Here is a 21,239-nt window from a genome sequence, read left to right on the forward strand (position 1 = left end):
CTAGACATTTCACATTCCAAACTTCAAATGAAAACAAACAAACAAACAAACAAACAAACAAAAAACATCCACTTATGTGTAACATTATGTGTTTGCCTCACTGCAACCTATGGTCAGTTCATAAGTTCATCACAAAATATGCAAAATTAATCAATCAGTTTTCATTAAATTGCTACCAGCATTGACACAGAGATAATTTGACACTTGAATCAAGCGGCAAGTTTTTTTTTTTTTTTTAATGCCTTAGGGCTGGTCTGCCTTGTTCTCCCTTGTTTCAGCATACACTATATGGACAAAAGTATTGGACCACCTACACCTACAGGAGCTTTTCTGAACTCCCGTTCTAAATCCAGAGGCATTAATATGAAGTAGGTCCCTTCTTTGCAGCTACAAAAGCTAGTGTGTCTGTGGGAATTTTTACCCATTTATCCACAGGAGCATTTGTGAGGTCAGACACTGACGTTAGACGAGAGGGTCTGGCTCGCAATCTCCATTCTAGTTCATCCCAAAGACTGCTGTAAAGACTGCATGGCTAGATGCTTGATTCTATACACCTGTGGCAATGGAAGTGAATGAAAAACCTCAATTCAGTGATTAAGAGCTGTGTCCCAATACTTTTGCCCATACAGTATATTTTATTTGTTACCAGACATTCCTAAAAAATCTGAAACAGCATTAGACTGACTGAGACTAAATGACTTGGATGGAGATTGTTTTGCAGCGTGACTGCGTTGTGTTGGTTTATTGTGTTTCTTTTTTGTACTGCTAAGCTGTGTGGCCCAAAATTAATAATGAGAGCTGCTGACATAATGGTGAGCATGAAATGAACTAGCTCTGTGTGACTCCCCTGAGATAGCAAAGATGAATTACATACCCGTGTGTGCACCCCAGCACTGTTTTTTCTTTCTTACACACACACAGTCATCACCCCTTTATGGTTTTCATTACATCGTAACACCGTTTGTCTAATGGAGCTAACCTTCCACAGTGAATCTGAACAACTCTGAGCCCTTTTCTCTTATTATCACCAAATGCCCTGATCAGGTTGGGCCAGTCAGTCACAGAATGGGAACACTGTTGGGGAGAGCTCCTGTCCTTGTCTTGCCTCACTCCTATCAGCAGTCACAGCTTCCATATCTGAGGAGGACAGATGGAGCCGCAGCTGGATCCCAGCCTCTGGACTTGACTCATCCCCCAAAGAAACAGAATCCAGAAAAATCTACCTGTGATGAGTCATTTCTACAAAAGCATTAAATAAATAAAAAACAAACTAGAATTTTTGGCAACAGAAAAACAAAGCAGAGAAGTCAATACAACAACAATGTATACATTTGACAGGGACCATGTGAGAGATCAGCTGGAATAATAAGGGGCCACCTTGTGTCATTTGGCTGCTTTCCACTCCATACTCTTTCCATTTTCCACAGCATTATGATTTAGGCTGAAACTGTTCCTCAGCTTGGCTAAGCCATAACGACAACTAGTTCACACCGCATTGAACTGATGGCCTGGGGGCACTTAAGTCTGCGTTTCCTCTCGCTCATGCATACCAAGAATCTGAGCAACAGCGAGGCTGTTTTCTGTGTCCCTCTCAGAGCAGAGTAATGTGTTAACGCAGACGCTGCAGCTGAGCTACAAAGCCACATACTGGCATCTACTGCTCACTTTGGACACATGCAGAACTTTGCACACTGGCTCAGCATAATGCTAAATGACTGCAATTTCAATGCAAATAATAAAACAAAAAACAGTATATATACATATTTTTTTTAGTGTTTTAATGTTGTATTACATTCTGGAGAATTGCAATAGCAGTGTTTTTTTATTTAGTACTGCATTCTGAGAAAATGTGCGAGATGCTAGAGAAAGAAACAAGTTGTAAAAATTAGACATATAATCATGTTATTAAATATCATTTGATTAATTATATTTCTTAAACAGTTTCCAGCAACATTGATTGAGTAAAAAAATCATTTTTTCAGAAAACTGACATTTACATTTGTTTAAAAAATGCATTAAATGTATAACAGATAATTCATGACATGTAACCATAATGACATCATGATAAACAGAGTGAAAGAGCACAAGAGGGGAATAATGCTGAATCAGGATACGGTGCAAAAGCCAGCGGTTTCCCTCTCTCTAGCCTCTCTGTCCTTGGTCAACAGCAAACTCTGTACACTTGGCTAAATCTCTGTAACATTGGTTGCTATGTATTTGAGGTTTCAAGCGAGTATTTGGTCAAGGTTGTGTAAACAGTTTGAAAGGCACTAGTTTTGAACTGTACATTGGTTCATTCAGTTGAGAAAGAGCAGAAAAGTACTCTCCACTGGCATTAGGAATGATATATGTTGTTTTGTTGTACCATATAATCTTGAGAGTTTTTATCAGAATTAAACAATCCCTTATGAGTATCATTAGCACGATATGTAAAGCAGTAGCCTATAATCTAAAGACATACTTTCCTATGCAATGAAATACATAGTAGTGCATTCCCTTTCTTAATTCAAGCTGCATATTTTAGTCCCTGCTCAGAATTCCAGCAACACATTCAAACATACAATCCTATTTCCAGTTTAGTCAGTACATATAATTCCACAAGTGAGAAATCCATCTCAATCTCTCAAAAAGTTTAATTTTATACAATATGTCTCTACGTCTATCAAGCCCTCAGAGGTGAAGTGTCTTAAGGCATGCAATTTGGAATAAGAAAACATTGTGATAAAATCTAACAGCCTCAGATTGCATTATGCTGTAAAGGAGCCCTCTGGTTACTGTCAATATAGTCAGTCCCTTGGCTCTTAAATTATCTCTGTCTCGTGTCGTGCCAAAGCCAGAGGCAGTGTAGTTCCACATGGGCCGTGGAAGTGGTACCTGTGCAACATCATGTACACGTACACGTACACGTACACGTACACACACACACACACACACACACACACACGCGCACACACACACACACACACGCACACACACACACACACTCTGAAGGTCAGAATTTTTGTTGAACATGAGTAAATTGTACATACAGTACAGGCCAAAAGTTTGGACACACCTTCTCATTCAATGCGTTTTCTTTATTTTCATGACTATTTACATTGTAGATACTCACTGAAGGAATCAAAACTATGAATGAACACATGTGGAATTATATACTTAAAAAAAGGTGAAATAACTGAAAACATGTTTTATATTCTAGTTTCTTCAAAATAGCCACCCTTTGCTCTGATTACTGCTTTGCACACTCTTGGCATTCTCTCGATGAGCTTCAAGAGGTAGTCACCTGAAATGGTTTTCACTTCACAGGTGTGCCTTATCAGGGTTAATTAGTGGAATTTCTTGCTTTATCAATGGGGTTGGGACCATCAGTTGTGTTGTGCAGAAGTCAGGTTACTACACAGCCGACAGCCCTATTGGACAACTGTTAAAATTCATTTTATGGCAAGAACCAATCAGCAAACTAAAGAAAAACGAGTGGCCATCATTACTTTAAGAAATGAAGGTCAGTCAGTCCGGAAAATTGCAAAAACTTTAAATGTGTCCCCAAGTGGAGTCGCAAAAACCATCAAGCGCTACAACAAAACTGGCACACATGAGGACCGACCCAGGAAAGGAAGACCAAGAGTCACCTCTGCTTCTGAGGACAAGTTCATCCGAGTCACCAGCCTCAGAAATCGCAAGTTAACAGCAGCTCAGATCAGAGACCAGATAAATGCCACACAGAGTTCTAGCAGCAGACCCATCTCTAGAACAACTGTTAAGAGGAGACGGCACCAATCAGGCCTTCATGGTCAAATAGCTGCTAGGAAACCACTGCTAAGGAGAGGCAACAAGCAGAAGAGATTTGTTTGGGCCAAGAAACACAAGGAATGGACATTAGACCAGTGGAAATCTGTGCTTTGGTCTGATGAGTCCAAATTTGAGATCTTTGGTTCCAACCGCCGTGTCTTTGTGAGACGCAGAAAAGGTGAACGGATGGATTCCACATGCCTGGTTCCCACTGTGAAGCATGGAGGAGGAGGTGTGATGGTGTGGGGGCGTTTTGCTGGTGACACTGTTGGGGATTTATTCAAAATTGAAGGCACACTGAACCAGCATGGCTACCACAGCATCCTGCAGCGACATGCCATCCCATCTGGTTTGCGTTTCGTTGGACCATCATTTATTTTTCAACAGGACAATGACCCCAAACACACCTCCAGGCTGTGTAAGGGCTATATGACCAAGAAGGAGAGTGATGGAGTGCTGCGGCAGATGACCTGGCCTCCACAGTCACCGGACCTGAACCCAATCCAGATGGTTTGGGGTGAGCTGGACCGCAGAGTGAAGGCAAAGGGGCCAACAAGTGCTAAACACCTCTGGGAACTCCTTCAAGACTGTTGGAAAACCATTTCAGGTGACTACCTCTTGAAGCTCATCGAGAGAATGCCAAGAGTGTGCAAAGCAGTAATCAGAGCAAAGGGTGGCTATTTTGAAGAAACTAGAATATAAAACATGTTTTCAGTTATTTCACCTTTTTTTGTTAAGTACATAACTCCACATGTGTTCATTCATAGTTTTGATTCCTTCGGTGAGAATCTACAATGTAAATAGTCATGAAAATAAAGAAAACGCATTGAATGAGAAGGTGTGTCCAAACTTTTGGCCTGTACTGTAAATTGTATAAAAGAGTTTTATACAGTCTACGGTTCAAACAGTAAATACACAGCAGATACACAGTACAGATTATTGTGAGGACCTGGGGGGGCACATGTGGCCCACCTAAAAGTTGTGACGGGTGCCACTGAACACCACAATCATACATGTCATGTTGGGTCACTGACCCCAGCTCTGGTTTTGCGTCACTACAGTATGCTGTCATGCTGATTTCACAAGTAACACAGTAATGATCTGTTCAAGTAATTTATGAGCCATAACTTAACAAATATTTTATATATATATATATTTTTTTTTTTAGAATAATGGTTTTATATCATTCATCAATTTTAAGTCTATTATAAGCCATTGGTTAATAATGAACTAATCAACGGATCTGGCAGGATCATTGACCCCAGGTCTGGTTTCACCTGACATGAGTGTGCCCTCATACTAATTTCATAAACCATTACAATTACTTTTATAGGGCATTATAATTACTTCTAATGTTCAAACAAGACTTAATAAGTCCATTGCAAATGTATACAACTGATTTGGTCATGATGAGTTAATCATTAACTAATGCCTATAATAATAATAATATAAAAATTAAAAAATGAGTATGTATGCGGTCTACTGTTTGACTTACGTAAAGTATTCTGTTTTTGGGGTCGTTACTGTATTGAACTCTGCCACAGGGACGCCTCTAGATGCAACCTGCGGGCCAAACATGGCTGCTGGGTACACAATTGAAGATGTGCCCACCTGTATGAAGACAGGGGGAGGGGGAGACATTGTTTTCCTGTGAGATCGACTGTATAGTATTTTATATACATATTCAGGGCCTGTTTTTAACATATTCGAGACAAAGATTGCATCATGCATGCCAAGTGTTTAAATATGGCATGAGCTGCAGTAACCTTGTGGCCAACTCACCACCAGACAAAGATCACAAGTATCCAGCTCTTTTTCCACTTTAGTCAGGACATGAGAGTCCAGAGTCTCTCCAAAAAACACTACATTGGGTCTGAGCAGACCTCTGCAGTCACTCTCCTGACACCTACAAATGGCAGCACCAGAGGACGAAAGGAACAAAAACACAAAGATTAACTGTGTCACATCAGTCCAAACATGTAAAGACCAGTGATCAGACTAATTAAGACCCAGTGGGATGGTCATCACAGTGATTAATCAAATCATAATCACTAGTGCACACTTTACTATTGCTTTTTTTTGTTGTTGTTGTTATATGCCTAGGGAGCACGGATGTAAGTTAGTATTCTTGCTACCTCTGGCATGTTAACATCTTATATTTTATACTGATGTTCATTAATGTGTTCAGTCCCTATCAAATAAAAATATAAATAAATTCAATGTTTCTGTAAGAATAGGTCACTTGTAAGCATTGGAAGTGCTGGGTTTCATAATGTGCACAACTGAACTTGAGTCAATACAACTTCAACATGCAACACTTTGGCTCTATTTTCTAGCAGCTGGCACAAACTAGAAATCTAAGAGGAGAGTTGAGATACACATAGTGCTTCACTGCCTCCAAGTGGAAGCACTTACACTAACACTGGGAACTGAGAGCATTGCACAAACCATCAGGTAATGTTTGAATTACTAAACTGCAAGAAAACTGATGAAGCAGTGTGGACTGTACTTAATGCTTTGCAATCTCACAGTAACATCTCAGTATTATTAATATAACATAAAAGCAATCCCACCTGGGCAGTTTATCCACAGGTATCTGGGCATCAGCAGTCTCTAGGTCAGGTGAACTGTATATAGAGGGAGCAAACTTCAGTGGGTTACAATACATGGCACTTTACCCATGTAGTGGTTCAAAGGGAGAGATTAGACTACAAGTGCATTGGTCTTTGTGTTCATCAATGCGTGGAGTGCTACCCCTTACCCTTTGCCCTTTAGGGAGGCACATATGGGGCTTCGCCTGTTCGTGGTCACATGTCCACAACTCACACAGCGCGTCTCCATCAGACTGCCTGTAGTTACACACACAGAAGAGAAAGCACAGCTGTTTACCATTTAGATCCTTATAAGTAGCAGTGCCATCTCCCTCTCAACAGATTTTGCTAACAATGTCAGCTCTATGCTATAACAATTAACTAGGGAATTATTAAAGCAAGCCCTTAGCAACCAGATCAGTTCAATGGTAGTTTCAAAAATATTTTAACTTTGCCATCCAACCTTCCCATCATTCTGAAATGATTGTGATAGTGATAATTTTATCCAACTGTAGCTCTCTTTCAGTCCAACACACAGTGGTTGTTTCTAGGCGTGGCCCAAGCCTGCCTCTCACCATGGATCTTGAGCACGTGTTTGGACCCGGCCTGTCGGTGCAAGTCATCTATGGTCTGGGTGATGACGACTACTGAACGTCCCTGCTTCCTCAGCCGGGCCTCACATTCGGCTATAGCCAGATGGGCTGCGTTTGGCTTTTTGCTCAATGCCAGCTCTCTTCTGTAATGGTAGAACTCCCAGACCCGAGACGGGTTGCGAGAGAAGGCCTCTGGAGTGGCCAGGTCCTGGGGACACATTCGCATGGGCAGGGGCAGACTAGGTTACCATTTCTGGGGCAGAGCTCAAAGGCTAAGTTGCAGCACTTTAAAAAGGTGGGATTCAGAGGCAAGAATTAGACAGAGAATAAAAGGCAGTATTGTGTTACTTTAGCTGGTATGAATAAGAAAATGTTGAAGGGAGATTACAGTTTTTGCATTTAAGACCTCTTTTGAATCTTCCTGAAGGTAAATCTTTGCTACGGTGTGTACAGTAGATTAAGCTGCCGTGGCCCCTGAAAAGAACCCTGATTATGCAAGAAACACTATTTCTCTCTTTGCTGGCAGTGGTTGCTGAGATAAATCCACGGATACTGTGAAGATGTATTATGTAAACATATGATACACCCACTCCACAACTCTGAAGCACAGCTGGAACATAGACCAAAGGAAAAACTTTGACCTCAAGAGAAGGAGAAAAAAATGTAGCCATGGAAGATATGGGTGTGCGTATGTTTGTGTGTGTGTGTGCGAGTTCGGAAATTACTTGAGTCTGCCATTTCCTCCAGTTCCCGCCAGCTCCCCTGAAGGTAGGCACTCCACTTTCCGCGCTCACTCCTGCCCCTGTGATGATTGCTATATGCTTGGCTTTGGAAAAGACTTTCCGGAACTCAGACATGTCTGGGAAAGCAAATCAAAAATCAGCACCACATTAAGTGCTCAATATTCACTCATTTATCCGGTAAAATATATCAAGAGCAGACAAAGCAATTATAGGCAGATATTGATCATGAACATTACTGATTCTCTCTACCTTACAAGTCACTAGAATACAAATTGATATACTGCAGTGTGGGATTTTCATTCATGAAAAAAAATTCCCCAAATGCCAATGACTCAATGCTTCCCTATGAATTTTCACTCTTATCAGGGTTGAAACAGCATTTGCAACTTCACATGATACTGAAACTGACAAAACAAACACACAAACAACAACAACAAAGTTTTATATACAGTTTTGGTGATCAGCAAAAACCTCTGTTGTGACTGGCCTGCCTCAAAAAATTAGCCAATGACTAGAAACCAAAACAGAAGAAAGCACTAACACATCATACAAAAACCTAAAAAGTTTACTTTTACCTGAGCTGGCTTCCACAACAGGCCCTTTTGTGACATGGGTAGAGCACAGGCGAAGACCAAGTGCAACAGCAGCTCGATTTCGAAGGAGCATTGTCACTAAAGAGACAAGAGGAACATGTAAAACTGGAGCAGACTACACCCTGCAAAAATTACTGTGCAGTCATAGTTTATAGTCATAGCAGGTTTACTCATTAATCAACCATTCTCAGGTTATGTGAGATTACGATTTTTCTCATATGCATTATAACTAGAGCATTATTACCATCATTAGTGGGGTGTGTCTGCATTATCATAGCTTTTTAACTCATAGAAATAATAAAAAGGTACATGTGAGGGGGTTGTCTCCATCAGTATTGAAGTGGAACATCATTGTCGGTGAGTCTCTCTGAGCATGTGTGGAAATGAGCAAAAACGACCCAAAACGCTTTTAAAATACTGTTTGCCAGAAATGCATTCATTGAACTAAGTCTAGTCAGCCTCCCTAAATGAATATGAATGAATGGAAGTCTTTCAGAGCGTTAATATTGTTGAAAATCACAAGGTTAGCCTTCCCTGTGAACAAAACTGAAGCAGCAGATAACAGCGCCAAGCTAACCGTTAGTCGACGTCGGTTAAATTTTAAAATAAGTTTTAAACATAAACTTGGACAGCAGCTACAGCGACTCTTTAAACAACGTCGTAACGCGTCGTCAACAGTGTGTGTGTGTGTGTGTGTGTGTGTGTGTGTGTGTGTGTGTGTGTGTGTGTGTGTGTGTATTTCACTCGCTTCAACCAACTATCTATGAAAACATGAGGAGACAATTTTAAATTGGCCGCACCCCGCAGTCAAAACTTGAACGACAACCGGGAAGAGCAGATGTGTCCAAACAGGTTTTACAAGACAAGCTCTCGAAAAAAAAATAAAGTCAGGTAAATTAATTCACAGGTTAAAACCTTTTACAGTCCATAAAACTGACTCAAATAGTGATTTCCTGTCGCCTATGTTTGGTACTATATGCACTAGCTTATGCTGTTGGTAGGTGAAGGAGGAATTTAAGTTATTTTTTTAGCGCTGCACGTATTGTGGCTTGCATTGATTTTGCATTACGTTTACAGGCAGGGTAACCGGCTGAATGCAAAGATGAAAGTTAATATACTGACATTTACTGCCATGCATTATGTATGAGAAGCTCGCTAACTACTTTGATTGGGAATTTGTTGTGAACTAACGCCGAGCAAAAAGTTTGTTTGGTCTCCAACACAGCAACAGGAACTGGGGCAGTGCTCGCTCACAACACATTATCTTCATCTATAAAAAATTATACTGACTACTATATGGTCATCTTCACAGTTAACTGCCTTAATAACTTGGTCACGCTTACCTCGCTTGTTGGTATTGCTGCTTTCCGAGAGCCTGCAGGCGCAGTTTACTTGTTTACTTCTATCACAGCAATTAATCACAATGGCCGTAAATAAACTACCCTGTCGCAAAAGTTGCTCTAAAATGCAAACTTGAGTGGGGAGAGGAAAAAAAGTAGTTTAGGAGAGCCATCTGCTGGTGGACTGCATTCTGTCACCTTAGGATGACTCATTTATTCAGCCGCTGTTCATTCATTTTCTCACTAGCTTCCCTTTTCTTTCATTGCATCGACCCACAAATAGAAAATTATTATTTTCTCATCAGGCTTTGTAGCGCATCGTTAGGCCTGACTGTAGCTTAACTGTCTATATTCTAATGTTACAGATGGCTTTCAGATACTGCCGTCTTTTTACACTTACATTTCTAACAGATATACCTTTGACATATAATAAGAATAAGATTTTTTTTTTTTTTTTTTTTTTTTTTTTTTTGGTTGACTGTTTTTCGTCACGTCATCATTTCATTCTCATTTTTTTCCCTGTAGAATGTTGGAAGATATAGCTACAGGGCTGGCGATAAATTATTCTGATGTTCTTATAATATGCCCACAGGGACTCAGTATACGTCTACTGTGTGTTATCCGTGAGTTACTCGTGACCTTGTCGTTTTTAATCTATTTATTTACTGGCTCTTATAGTAACCATATAACATGAAGACAGTTATATAGACACGTGGACTCAGTGCGGTGACCATGTATCCCCTTAAATAATCTACCAACTGTATCACTATATTCCTATGACTCATATTCAATAATGGTTCTAATTTTATTCAAGGATTGTTTCTTGTTAGGGCCACCAACGCTCTCTCTCTCTCTCTCTCTCTCTCTCTCTCTCTCTCTCTCTCTCTCTCTCTCTCTCTCAGCTCCCTCCTCTTCCTCCTCCTCTCCTCCTCTTCCTCCCCATCAATACCTCCCAGTGAGTGGCCGAGGCTTTGCGTCTGCCCCAGTCGGCCAGCAGTCACCACTGGACACTGGTTCAAATTGATGGCGAACACTCCAGACTACAAAACAGACCGCCGACCGATTAGAAGACTACGGTCCAAGAGCGATACCCCATATCTGGTCGAAGCCCGCATCTCCTTCAACCTGAAGACAGGTAGGCGCATCCATCCCGTTTTCAAATCTTCTCCTTATAACCTTTTTTCCAGCTCTCGTCATGTGGGTGGACAGTGTGGGTTGATGTTTTCAAAGGCAGGCAACGTGCCTGTTTAACCCGCACAAAAATTGGGCTCTCATAATATCCCTATAATATTCTTATAGGCACTTACAGGCTGTAGTTTTACTGTGAGATTTGTTTAGTATCCCTCCAGAATTTATTAATGGATTACTACAGCATAGTTGTTGTTTTTTTTTTTAGCAGGGGGGGTGGTGATGGTATAGCCTAAGAGAAATGTTGTGCAACTTTGTGGACTGATATTGGTGCTTACTCACAAATTTTTCAGTGCATCAGCACAGGGGGAGTTAACACATCAAACAGCATTTTTATTGCAAGTATTAGGAGCGGCATGCGATAGTCCGTTCATTTGTGAAGTTTGATTTCGCCAGCGCCCGGTAACTGCTACCACTGGTAATTCAATGCTGTTACATAATATGAAGCAGCTTCAACGTGACCTGTTGTGGCCATGCTTTGGAAAGTAGTACGTTGCAGTGCATTGAATCTGGCGAGATACAGCCAGTTCAGTTTGCTCTACATCTTGTTAGTTTAATCACTAAGGGGGTTTTGGAGCAGCTGGAATAGGTCTGCGACGATGCCTGTTGGCGGTGTATAGTCCATACGTCTCCATCTTCCTTTACAAAGCGTGTTGCATCCCTTGTTACCATGGTGACTTGGCATTTTATTCTGGCTGAGTCAACATGATTCAAATCTTTTGCACTACAGTGTAATTAGGCTTAGTGCAAAGACACACAGGGTGCAGCCAGTTGGATACACTGTGGCAGGATTTTTTGGTACAGCTCACCCTTTATGTGCAAATCATTTTCATGAATAATCACTGATATTATCTTTATTTATTTTTTTGTTTGTTTGTTTGTTTTCACTGTGACAATCAACACTTGCTCTTGCTACTAATAGCCTCTTCTACTGTAGTGTGTTGTTGGAATGATTTTTGAGTATATCTGTGTGTCTGTGCTAGAATGACATCACAAATCCAATGTATTTTTTTTTTATTATTTTTTTTTTTTTCACTTAAAGCCATATAGAAAATATTGAGGTTAGTGTCAAAAATATGTACAATTTTATTAGATACCCCTAGCATCTGAACTTGCTTGACTCACACTCTTCCACAACTAGAGGTAACAACAGTGGGGTCTGGGTGAATACCACACCTAAAGGTTTTTGGCTTCAGGGCAGGCATTACCTAGGTATCAGAGACATGTGGATTAGGTGGGGGGAAATGTTTTACAATTTATTTTTAGAGAATTGTTTGTTTTTTAGGCTATCCTTTGATAGCATTGTCCTATTGCATTAGTTCTTTTTGTTTTATCAATGTTAAGAGCATGGACCAAGCAGCCATTCAGATTTTCTACAGAAATCCTATTAGGTGCGCTGTGGCACAAAAGTAACCTGCTGTAACCTTAAAACCAAGATTAGAGACATGCAAAATAAGCATTCTCCTTTATTTTAATGAGACAGCTTTCACCTTGTGTGAGAGATTAAGTAGGGGGAGTGTGTGTGCACCTGTGTGTGAGTGTTACCCCAAAATTTCAGTAGGACACGGTACACAGAGTTTGTGTCATTCTGAGACAGGTCACTAGAGGTTAGCAACACAGGGTTGTGGCCAATAGGTCATCAGTTTGAAACCCCCAAATGGCTGAAAGAATGACGCCGCAGAAACTGAATAAATAAGGCGCGCTTCTCCCTTAGGATCTGCTGTCGATGTACGCTTGAGCAAGGCACTTTATGGGCGTAGCTCCAGTGAGCTGTTCCCATGTGTACATTTGTATAACAGTGAATGTGAAGCAGGATGTTGCTGTAAAAGGGCAAGTGTGCTCTGTTGGCTTTTCCTGGATAAATAAAGGGTGTATATAAAGCCCCTGGTTCACTTAACTCAAATAAAGCCTCAGGTAATATAGTTCCTGGTCACTCTGCTCATACTAATGACCCTATGGCCTATGGAGGGCAGGTTCTTGTTAGGGCCAGGACTCTGGTACTTGTCCTTTGTTCCCTTTTTCTTTTCTCGTTCCACACCAAGTCAATACAAAGCATGAGGATAGAAGGAACGGGGGTGTAAGGACTTGTTCAACAACAGCTCTGTTGACTCACTTCCACCTGAAGAAGTCTAGCAGGATTTAGCTTGCTTATTGCCAAGGAAACCAAAAGTCCTGTGGCTGTGTGCCAAGGTGCTCGATAATGATAAATGACCAGGACTGCTAAGGAAGTGAAACAAGAACTGAGCAATTATCTTAGTGTAGTCCAGGAGCTGATAATGGCTTTGGTGTCTCTTTGTTATGTAGAAATGTTTACTTGTTAGTTCATAAAACCGTATTATGTTCTACATAACATCAAATCTGTCTCTGCTAGATATCACAGATTGCAAAAAGCATTTAGCTATCATCTGTCATGCAAAGAATGTTTCAGAAAAGACCCACTTATTTCAGAGCCAACTGAACTTTTATGACCATGTTCAGTCTTTCATCAATGAACTGCCACTTCAAGAAACCAGGAAATGTGCCTTATTTGATGCAGTCCAGTTATCAAAACACTGACGTGGAGTTTTACAGAGGCTCAGTAACATTATTTAACATTTTTGGTATGTGCTGAGTTGTCTGCATGATTTTTTTGGAACAGAGCTAATGGTTTACAACTGCCTCAGCTGTTCAGTGTTTAACCAACACTTACTTTTCTTTGTTCTCTAATGCTAGCATAAATGGTCCATACATGGATGACTGTCTCTATGGGGTTTTAGTGCCTGGAGCAAGTCTGACTTTTGCAGAGACATGGCTGTACCATGCAAATTGAGTGATAACAGTTGCTGTATAATGGAATCAGAGCTCACGTATGAAGCATTGCTCTGTGGCAGTAGCCTGTTTAGTGTCTCAACTAATTTAATTCTCTGACAAATAAATGGCCCTGCACATAGTCACGCTGTGTTCAGACATAACAATGTGATGGTGATGGTTTGCTGTTGGACACAGCTACTGAGCTGCCATTGTGTCTTCAGCCTTGAGACCAAGTGACACAACAACAGGGCATAGGTTAAGATTCAGGCTTCACCCACTCCATGGGTGTGATTTCAGTCATCAGTGACAATTGGGAAACCTCAGCATATCAGGTCAACACCAGTGACTCTACACGTGCACACACGCATGTGCGTGCGCACACACACACACACACACACACACACAGTATCATCTGGACAAGCTGCTGAGGGATTACAGTGTTGCGGCACTATAATCATGACTGTTTATCCAAAGCATCCCATGTAGGGATTTTGGAGGCAAAATGCAGAGGTGTGACAATGTGTATTTGTGAGCACATGTCGATGTGCATGTGTGTGTGTGCATGCATATCAGCCCTGCATCAGTGTGCTGTGTGTGTGTTGCTTGCTGACACAGCATTGGTCTCAGCGAAGGAGGTTGTCTGCTTGTTTTTATTTGGTCATCATTCAGGCACAGCAGCTCAACTACAGCCCCATCTGCTTCCTATCTGCAGACTCATGCCAACCTCTCCCACTTACATTAGCTACCTCCTTTGATTCTCCTCTACATCTCCCTGCCAAACAGAAAATCATCTTTTGGTTTTTAACATCTTCACTCACACAATTCACTTAACCTATTTACTCATCTCTCTGTATCCTTTCTTTTATCTCCATTCCACTCCTTTCTCCTCTTTCCCAGTTTCGTTCTCTGCTACTGACAGCCTTCATTTCAATGTCTATTTATATTCTTAAAAGCACTGGATGTCCATGTTGTATCTGTGCTTTGTTTAATGCGTAAAACAACTTCTAGTCTTAAATCCCTGTGAGAATTGTGGACATTGGCTTGATATACAAGGTCAGATGGTCAGATGAGAGAGATTTGTGCTTGTGTGTGTGTGTGTGTGTGTGTGTGTGTGTGTGTAAAAGATGGAGAGAAAGAGAGAGCGAATACAAAAGCTTGGCTGGCTTTAACTGACTGCTGTGACCTCTCCAGGCCTATTGTAGTGTCAGAGTAATTGGAGCTTTAGGCTGATGTTGTTGAGTTCAGTTACAGTCGTGTTTTATTGAGAATGTAGTCTGTCTCAGACAGTGCTGAATGAGTCTCTCTTGTCTGCCTGTACAATCTCCTTTGAGATTAAAGTTAAAGTGGCATACTGAATGTCTCAGAGATTTTTCATTGATGCTGCACAGAATCTTTTATTGAATATTGTGTGAGCAATATGAATTTCAGCGTGTTTCCATTTCTTTATCAGCTGTGGGCAATGCTAAAACTGGGGAATTTCATGATTTGGAATGGCTCTAATCAGTTTTGATATTCTTTGTTATGATTTTTTGATGAATTCTGCAGCTCAGACTCACAGTGCAGCTTGTCCTTACAGACTCAGGTCTTTTTAGGTCTGCCCTGTCATATGGAACAGAGGTCACAGTACACCTACTGTACGAAAGTTAATTGTGTTGAACAGCTGGATGCTGTGTTTAGGTGCAGGGACATTAATGGCTCAAGCTCCACCATGATACTTGGCCTGAATGCAAATTGACAAAGCTGGAGTCCAGACATGGCTGCATTGCAGTTGTTAGAGGATAGGAAATATATGCTACTTCCCATAGCCCCTGGACAAATGGCTATTTATATGCATATGGCATATATTAGTAGTCAAATGTGCATACAAATTGGATGTAAGTATACATGTACATACATGTAAATATGCACATAGAGGCATATGTGCACACACGATATCCACATGTACAAATACAAACAGACACACAAATCATCATACAACTCTTGCACTATGTTGCTCTGAGTTTAAGCGATATTAGAAAATTAAAAAAAAATGCTGAGGGCTGCTCATTCGCCCCCCATGTCTTTGTGCCTTGCTCCCTCCTTCCCGTTCTGTTTTGCAATCCCTGTGTAATCACTGTTGTCCTGGAGAGTACAATCGATACAAACCAGACGGATGGCGGGACAGAGCACATTTCTGCCGCAGAGCTCTATCTGCCGACTGGGTCTTCCTGAGGAATTACAGTGTGTCACACAAGCTCACACGAGTGCTGAGCAGGCTGGACCAAACTAAAGCCCTTCTGACACTACATATATGTGGAGATATTTTGTGCTGGATGCTTCAGTTCCTCATCTACTTTCCCTTATGCAAAGATAATAACATTTTCCTGTACATGAACTGTCAATATATTGAACTATTTAGTGTCTTGATATACCTGTTAATTCTTAATTAGTTACAAAGATTTAAGAAAGTTAATATTCCTCTAGGGTCCACAAACCAACATTGATTACTAAGTTACAGAAAAAGTACTGATATTTCATAGGCAAAAGAACATATTTCATATGATAGATAGATATTTTATTTATTTTGAATATATGTTGATTAATATATTACAGCATAGTTCAATATATTGATGAATTCATAAGGAATTGCTGGTTTTCATACATTTGAAAATATAGTGAAGTGTTTATCCACTTAGTAAAAAGAGAGAAGACTTTGGTTACCTTATGAAAAAGAAGTGGATGAAATAAGCAATTCATTAAAATGACCACATCAAAATTTACTATTGTCTGCGCCTTCATTGTAATTGCATGAACCATGCATATATTGTAATTCATTCAAAAATACAAACTATATATTTTCCAGTATATTACCATTTATTTTGTTGTGTAAGGGCTGGCTTTTAGGATAAACTCAGATCAAGCAGTTGAGTGGCTGATGCATTACATCTCATTATGGGCAGGGGCTTCATGACCCTTAGCACAGATGATGTTGGTTTTAGTTTACTAGCAGCATGAGAATTAAAGAATGTGAATGCTCCATTAATCATTTAGAGCGGATTTGCGCGTATACTTTCACTGAAGAGTGAGAGTGTATGAGTGAGAGTGTCCATTTTTATAGTTTTGGTTGGAATTGAGACATGCTGCTTGAAGGAGTTTGCAAGGTCAGAAACAAGGGGGATTTGCATTCATCAATTTTGACCTGTCAGTTCTTGTTGCAGCCAAAGAGAAAGCACATTTCACAATGACCTGTTGGACTGGAGCCAGGGTGGACTCTGCTGAACTTTCAATGTTTGTAACTGTTTGGCAGCAATGCAGAGGGCTGTTAGCAAACATGTTCTGCAAAGTGGTAATAGATAGATATATCAACAGCTCTCTCTCTTATAACTTCCCTCCCCATGCCCTTAACACAGTCTTACTTAGCATTTTAAGCCATCAGATGTTGGCGCATATAAAAGAAAAGCCAAGCACCCATCTTCCCTACAAGGTTGCACATACACCCTTTTCTGCTGAAGCATCCCATATCTGAATAAAACATGAGTGGGAATATCAAGAGCAGAAAATAGCAATGCTGCATCCAGAACTCTTACTGTATGGTACTGCTGCATAAGAGTTTAGTTAACCCTCAGTGTCACCTGGCCAGAAAACCTGTCAGACTCTTTATCAAGAAAGTTAAAATAGAAAGACAGGTAGGTGTCATCCATGACAGCCCAGCTGCATCCTTCCTGATTCTCTCTCTCCTCCCTTTCATCTTTCCACTCCCTCACTTTCAAAAGTGTGGGAATGGCTCCTGGCTATAATGTGCTTTGCACATGCCAGCTGAGAAATAACGCCTTTTTCAAAAGCCTCCAAAGCGGAATAAAGCTGCGTGATGATGTACTTATGGGTCATATTTATAGTAAGTGTGGCAGAATGTTGGGCAGAGAGGGGGGAGATACCACTGCATCCCAAAGACAGCTCTGCCAAAAAACAATTATGCTGGAGGAGGAGGAGGAAGTTCCTTCTGTATCAATGTTACTTGCGAGCGCTGGGTTTATTGGATTCAAAGCAACATGCAGTGATTTTGTGTGTTGGATACATGGAAGTAATACAAGGAGATGAGGCAGTGCAGCTGCACCCAGTCCTTGTTTCCAAAGGGATGGGGAGGTGAGATAGCTCATAGTTAAAATGTCAATGGAAACTGATATTATTAGCAGATAGTTAGAGGCATTGGCATTATAAATTTCTGCACCAAACTCCATCATGATCTGTCTCTTCCAGAGAGTGGATATGATGAATATTGTAAAACACTATAGTGGCATTTGTTGTTGGTGACACACATGCAGCTCCCACCAGCTCTTTAGGACATTTCTGCTGACTAAAACATTTTTACAGAGTGAGAATCCCTTCACCACTGCTGCAAACCTTGGACTGAATTCAATCAAAGCTGCATTGCAGCACTCAGCAATCCTCCAATATTGTATCCTATTTTTAATGAATGTATAAAAATCTGATTTCTGGCTTCTCACCCAAGTAAATATTTCTCTTCTGGAAAGGAGGCAAACATGTTTTTGATGCTATAGTTGATAACTAGAGATGTTGTGCCAAATTTTATTATATATATTGGTGGGGCTAGGGTTTTTGTAATAATATGAACGCCAGATTTAGTTACATGCCAAAGAATCATATCCAATTTGAAAAGTTTTATCAAAAAAGATTTCTAAAATATAGAGCATCCATATGTCAAGGTGTCATATTGTCATCCAAAGAAAACAGTTCCATATTTTTTTCTATCAATTAATCAGTCAAGAGTAGCTGTCAGTTTTTCAGATGGTAAATATCTCATTTTGGAATGAAACTCTACACAGAGTGTGTGCTCCAGACTGAAAATTATGGTAAATTATGTACACACTATTCAGACAGTTATGTAAGTCCAATAGCCTACGGGATGAATTGGTGGGTACTGAGGAAGAAGAATAATTCTGTGAAATTAAGTGTTTGAACCAAGTGCTCATACCTTCTACAGCATAACTTAAAAGGCATCCAGTGCAGAGGTGATCCAGTAATCACATTGTGTAATAACAGAAAAGTTGAATTTGTCCTCTTTTGGATTGTGCTGAGACAAAGTTTTTAAGGTTAACTAAAACCAAGACAAAAACTAGGTTTTAAAAGTACATTGTAATAAATTGAAAAAGTAGACTTTCATTTCATTTCAGTGTCATTAAAAAATACATGTGGAGGGTTTTTAGTTTCATCTGTTCCTTTGTGTACAGCATTAAAAAAAAATGAATTTTGGGTGTTGCAATTGTCAGGATCATCTGTATCTATGACACGTCAAAAACTCTTGGGAGAGAATGTCGATTTGGGATTATTTAGAATTTTAGACAGTCTGAATTCAGCTTGCTGTTGAGTCTGCTAGTGCATTTCCTCTCTGCAGAAAACCAAGTGAACCAACACTGAGAAAGCTGAAGATATTTTTCATTAATATTATTATTTTTTTTTTTTACATTATCATGTAATTTGTGATTTAACATTAGTAACACACAGTTGGCCAGCCAATGCAAACATACACCATATACCTGTTCTGAATTTACAGTGTTAAACCATTGAAAAATACTACCCATGCCAAAACTAAACCATAATTAAAACTACTACCACTAACAACAATAATAATGATAATGCATTAATAAAAATAAAACTCAAAACAGTAAAACTAAACTAAAATTGAGACAAGAAAACTATAAAAATAAATGAGCAATGAAAAATCTGATACAATAACTCTGTGCTGACAGTACTCTTTGTGTGAAACACATTGCATTGCCTGGCCGTGAAAAGTGTGATATAAAAATAAAGTCTGACTTGACAAAGAACGAGTTTGCACCATCTTATCTACATAGCAGGAACCTCCAGATTTATGCCCACATGTGACCATGTGTCGCGCCACTACTATTGTATCCATTTGCATAATGTTAAACTTTTTAACTTTTTCCTTTGCATGCGGCCCAATTCAGGTCTCTGTCTATTTGTGGTTCTGACACCTCATTCATTACACGAGCCGTTCCTGGATCAATTCCAGTTGGTGTTGCAGTTGCAGGGTCTTTTATTTGGATACCTATATCAATATGTATGGACAGTTGTGCTGTAATTAAACCTATAAATTTATTTAAAATGCAGAGGACTGGCTTTGCACGATTAGCATAAATGCTTGGCAGAGGCTGTGAAAACTTCATGGTGTAAGGAGTTATGTAACGCAGAGCTGTGCCTGAGACCAAGAGATATTAGTCTTAACTTCAGCAGAGACCTAACAGGCCAGAGGGGACCAGAGCTCTCTGGTTGGCATTAGCTAGCTCTCTACTCCATTCTCCCACCAGAGAGAGAGAGGGACAGCTTGGGGATTGAGTTGGAGAAAATGAGAGTGGCACTGCAGACAGAAACAGCCTCACAGAACATCCCAGAGGAGTGGTACAGTCTGCCTACCTGTGAATGTTGCAGGGTTCAGCAGCGCACTCTGCACTCATTTTCAGGGATTTCTTCTATTTTCACGTTCACTTTGCTGCTGTCAAGTGTGATGTTGTGCGGATACGTCAGCCAAGCTTTATTACTTCAAGTTTTCCCCTGTGCTACACATTATGTCTGTGGCTCTTTTACAAGGCATGGGAGGAGATAAGAAAGGATATAGTGTTGCTTTTCCCCTCATGGTACCTTGCTCTGAATATAACCAACACAAACATTCCTTCCTTGCTCTCCTCCTGTGCAGTTATTAGAGGGATATTTGTTTCCCTCCCCAAAAGCTGCTGTCTGTCACCCTCTATCACCTCGCCTGCAGCACTGTTTCTCAATTAGCACACAAAATGGAAAAACCCCAGACGAAGGACTCCACCGTCCTCTGCAGAGGCAGTGCTCACTACAGACCAAATAAAGGGATGCAGACAAAATGGGTTTGATTTAAAAGAGACAGCATGATTTCAGTGGGAGATTTGGCATTCATGTCATAATTACATCTTCATGTTTCAAACTGTATTTCCAAGAAATACACCAAGGATATTCTATATTCCAGTACTTTTTTTTGGTGTACTCCTGAACATCATTTTGACTCTGACTGCTGAATAACTGAGAATGTTTTTGCTAATACTGACTTCAGAGTAATTGGTGCAAACCCCCTCCATGTCATCCCATTAAGAAAAACATGAATATTATACATAAAATACAGAGACTAACTCTGATCCTCTGATGAGTGGTAATGGTCCCTAGAGCACCACTGCTCCCTGGTGGTGTAATATTTTTTCTACAACACTAATGCACAAGGTTGACATGTGTACCTGCGCGCGCACGCACACACACACACACACACACACACACACACACACACACACACACACACACACACACAGTCAGATTTTTCTGAATTTTGTTAATGATTGAGTGTTAATGATTTATTGGATCCATCTAAGTTGGTTGACTAATTTCCTTTTTTTTTTTTTTTTTTGGTAACACAAATGGTAACACTCCACTACAGCAGTCCATTAGCCTCAGTCAGTAGACATCCTGTACAACTGTAATTATGTAACCTCTTGTGACTAGGGCATGAAATTTGTTACGATCATTAAAATCATAAGTCTTGAACTACTGTTTACATATTAGTCTAAATTCAGCTTGA

General features: G+C 40.3%; 2 protein-coding genes across 3 annotated transcripts in view; one reads left to right on the forward strand and one right to left on the reverse strand.

Annotated features, from left to right (window-relative positions):
• Positions 1-1,765: 1,765 nt before the first annotated feature.
• LOC115374694 (NAD-dependent protein deacylase sirtuin-5, mitochondrial-like) lies at positions 1,766-9,769 on the reverse strand. Its single transcript, XM_030073752.1, has 9 exons — positions 9,653-9,769; positions 8,292-8,387; positions 7,699-7,832; positions 6,956-7,181; positions 6,551-6,638; positions 6,363-6,416; positions 5,572-5,695; positions 5,285-5,400; positions 1,766-2,874 (listed from the first exon to the last, which is right to left on the reverse strand). The coding sequence occupies exons 2-9, from the start codon at positions 8,380-8,382 to the stop codon at positions 2,802-2,804; spliced, it is 906 nt and encodes a 301-aa protein (XP_029929612.1). The 5' UTR covers positions 8,383-8,387; positions 9,653-9,769; the 3' UTR covers positions 1,766-2,801.
• A 793-nt stretch (positions 9,770-10,562) lies between these two features.
• Positions 10,563-21,239, forward strand: part of LOC115374693 (phosphatase and actin regulator 1-like) — a 56,984-nt gene continuing 46,307 nt past the window's right edge. Inside the window, exon 1 of one of the 2 annotated variants that reach the window (XM_030073746.1) lies at positions 10,563-10,784. In XM_030073746.1, coding sequence (XP_029929606.1) covers positions 10,673-10,784 — 112 coding nt within the window. In that variant the 5' untranslated portion in view covers positions 10,563-10,672. The remainder of the gene's footprint in view (positions 10,785-21,239) is intronic. The other variant, XM_030073748.1, reaches the window with a different exon arrangement.

The sequence above is a fragment of the Myripristis murdjan genome, chromosome 17 (genome assembly GCF_902150065.1).
Source record: "Myripristis murdjan chromosome 17, fMyrMur1.1, whole genome shotgun sequence".
In the NCBI taxonomy this organism is placed as follows: domain Eukaryota; kingdom Metazoa; phylum Chordata; class Actinopteri; order Holocentriformes; family Holocentridae; genus Myripristis; species Myripristis murdjan.

What these genes read in the sequence shown, in the direction of transcription:
- LOC115374694 (XM_030073752.1), bottom strand. Translation starts at nt 8,382, where the DNA reads ATGCTCCTTCGAAATCGAGCTGCTGTTGCACTTGGTCTTCGCCTGTGC. An exon ending in TGTTGTGGAAGCCAGCTCAG is followed by an intron (nt 7,833 to 8,291) that starts GTAAAAGTAAAC and finishes TTGCTTTCCCAG; the next exon opens with ACATGTCTGAGTTCCGGAAA. An exon ending in CTTGTGATCTTTGTCTGGTG is followed by an intron (nt 5,401 to 5,571) that starts GTGAGTTGGCCA and finishes GTCTTCATACAG; the next exon opens with GTGGGCACATCTTCAATTGT.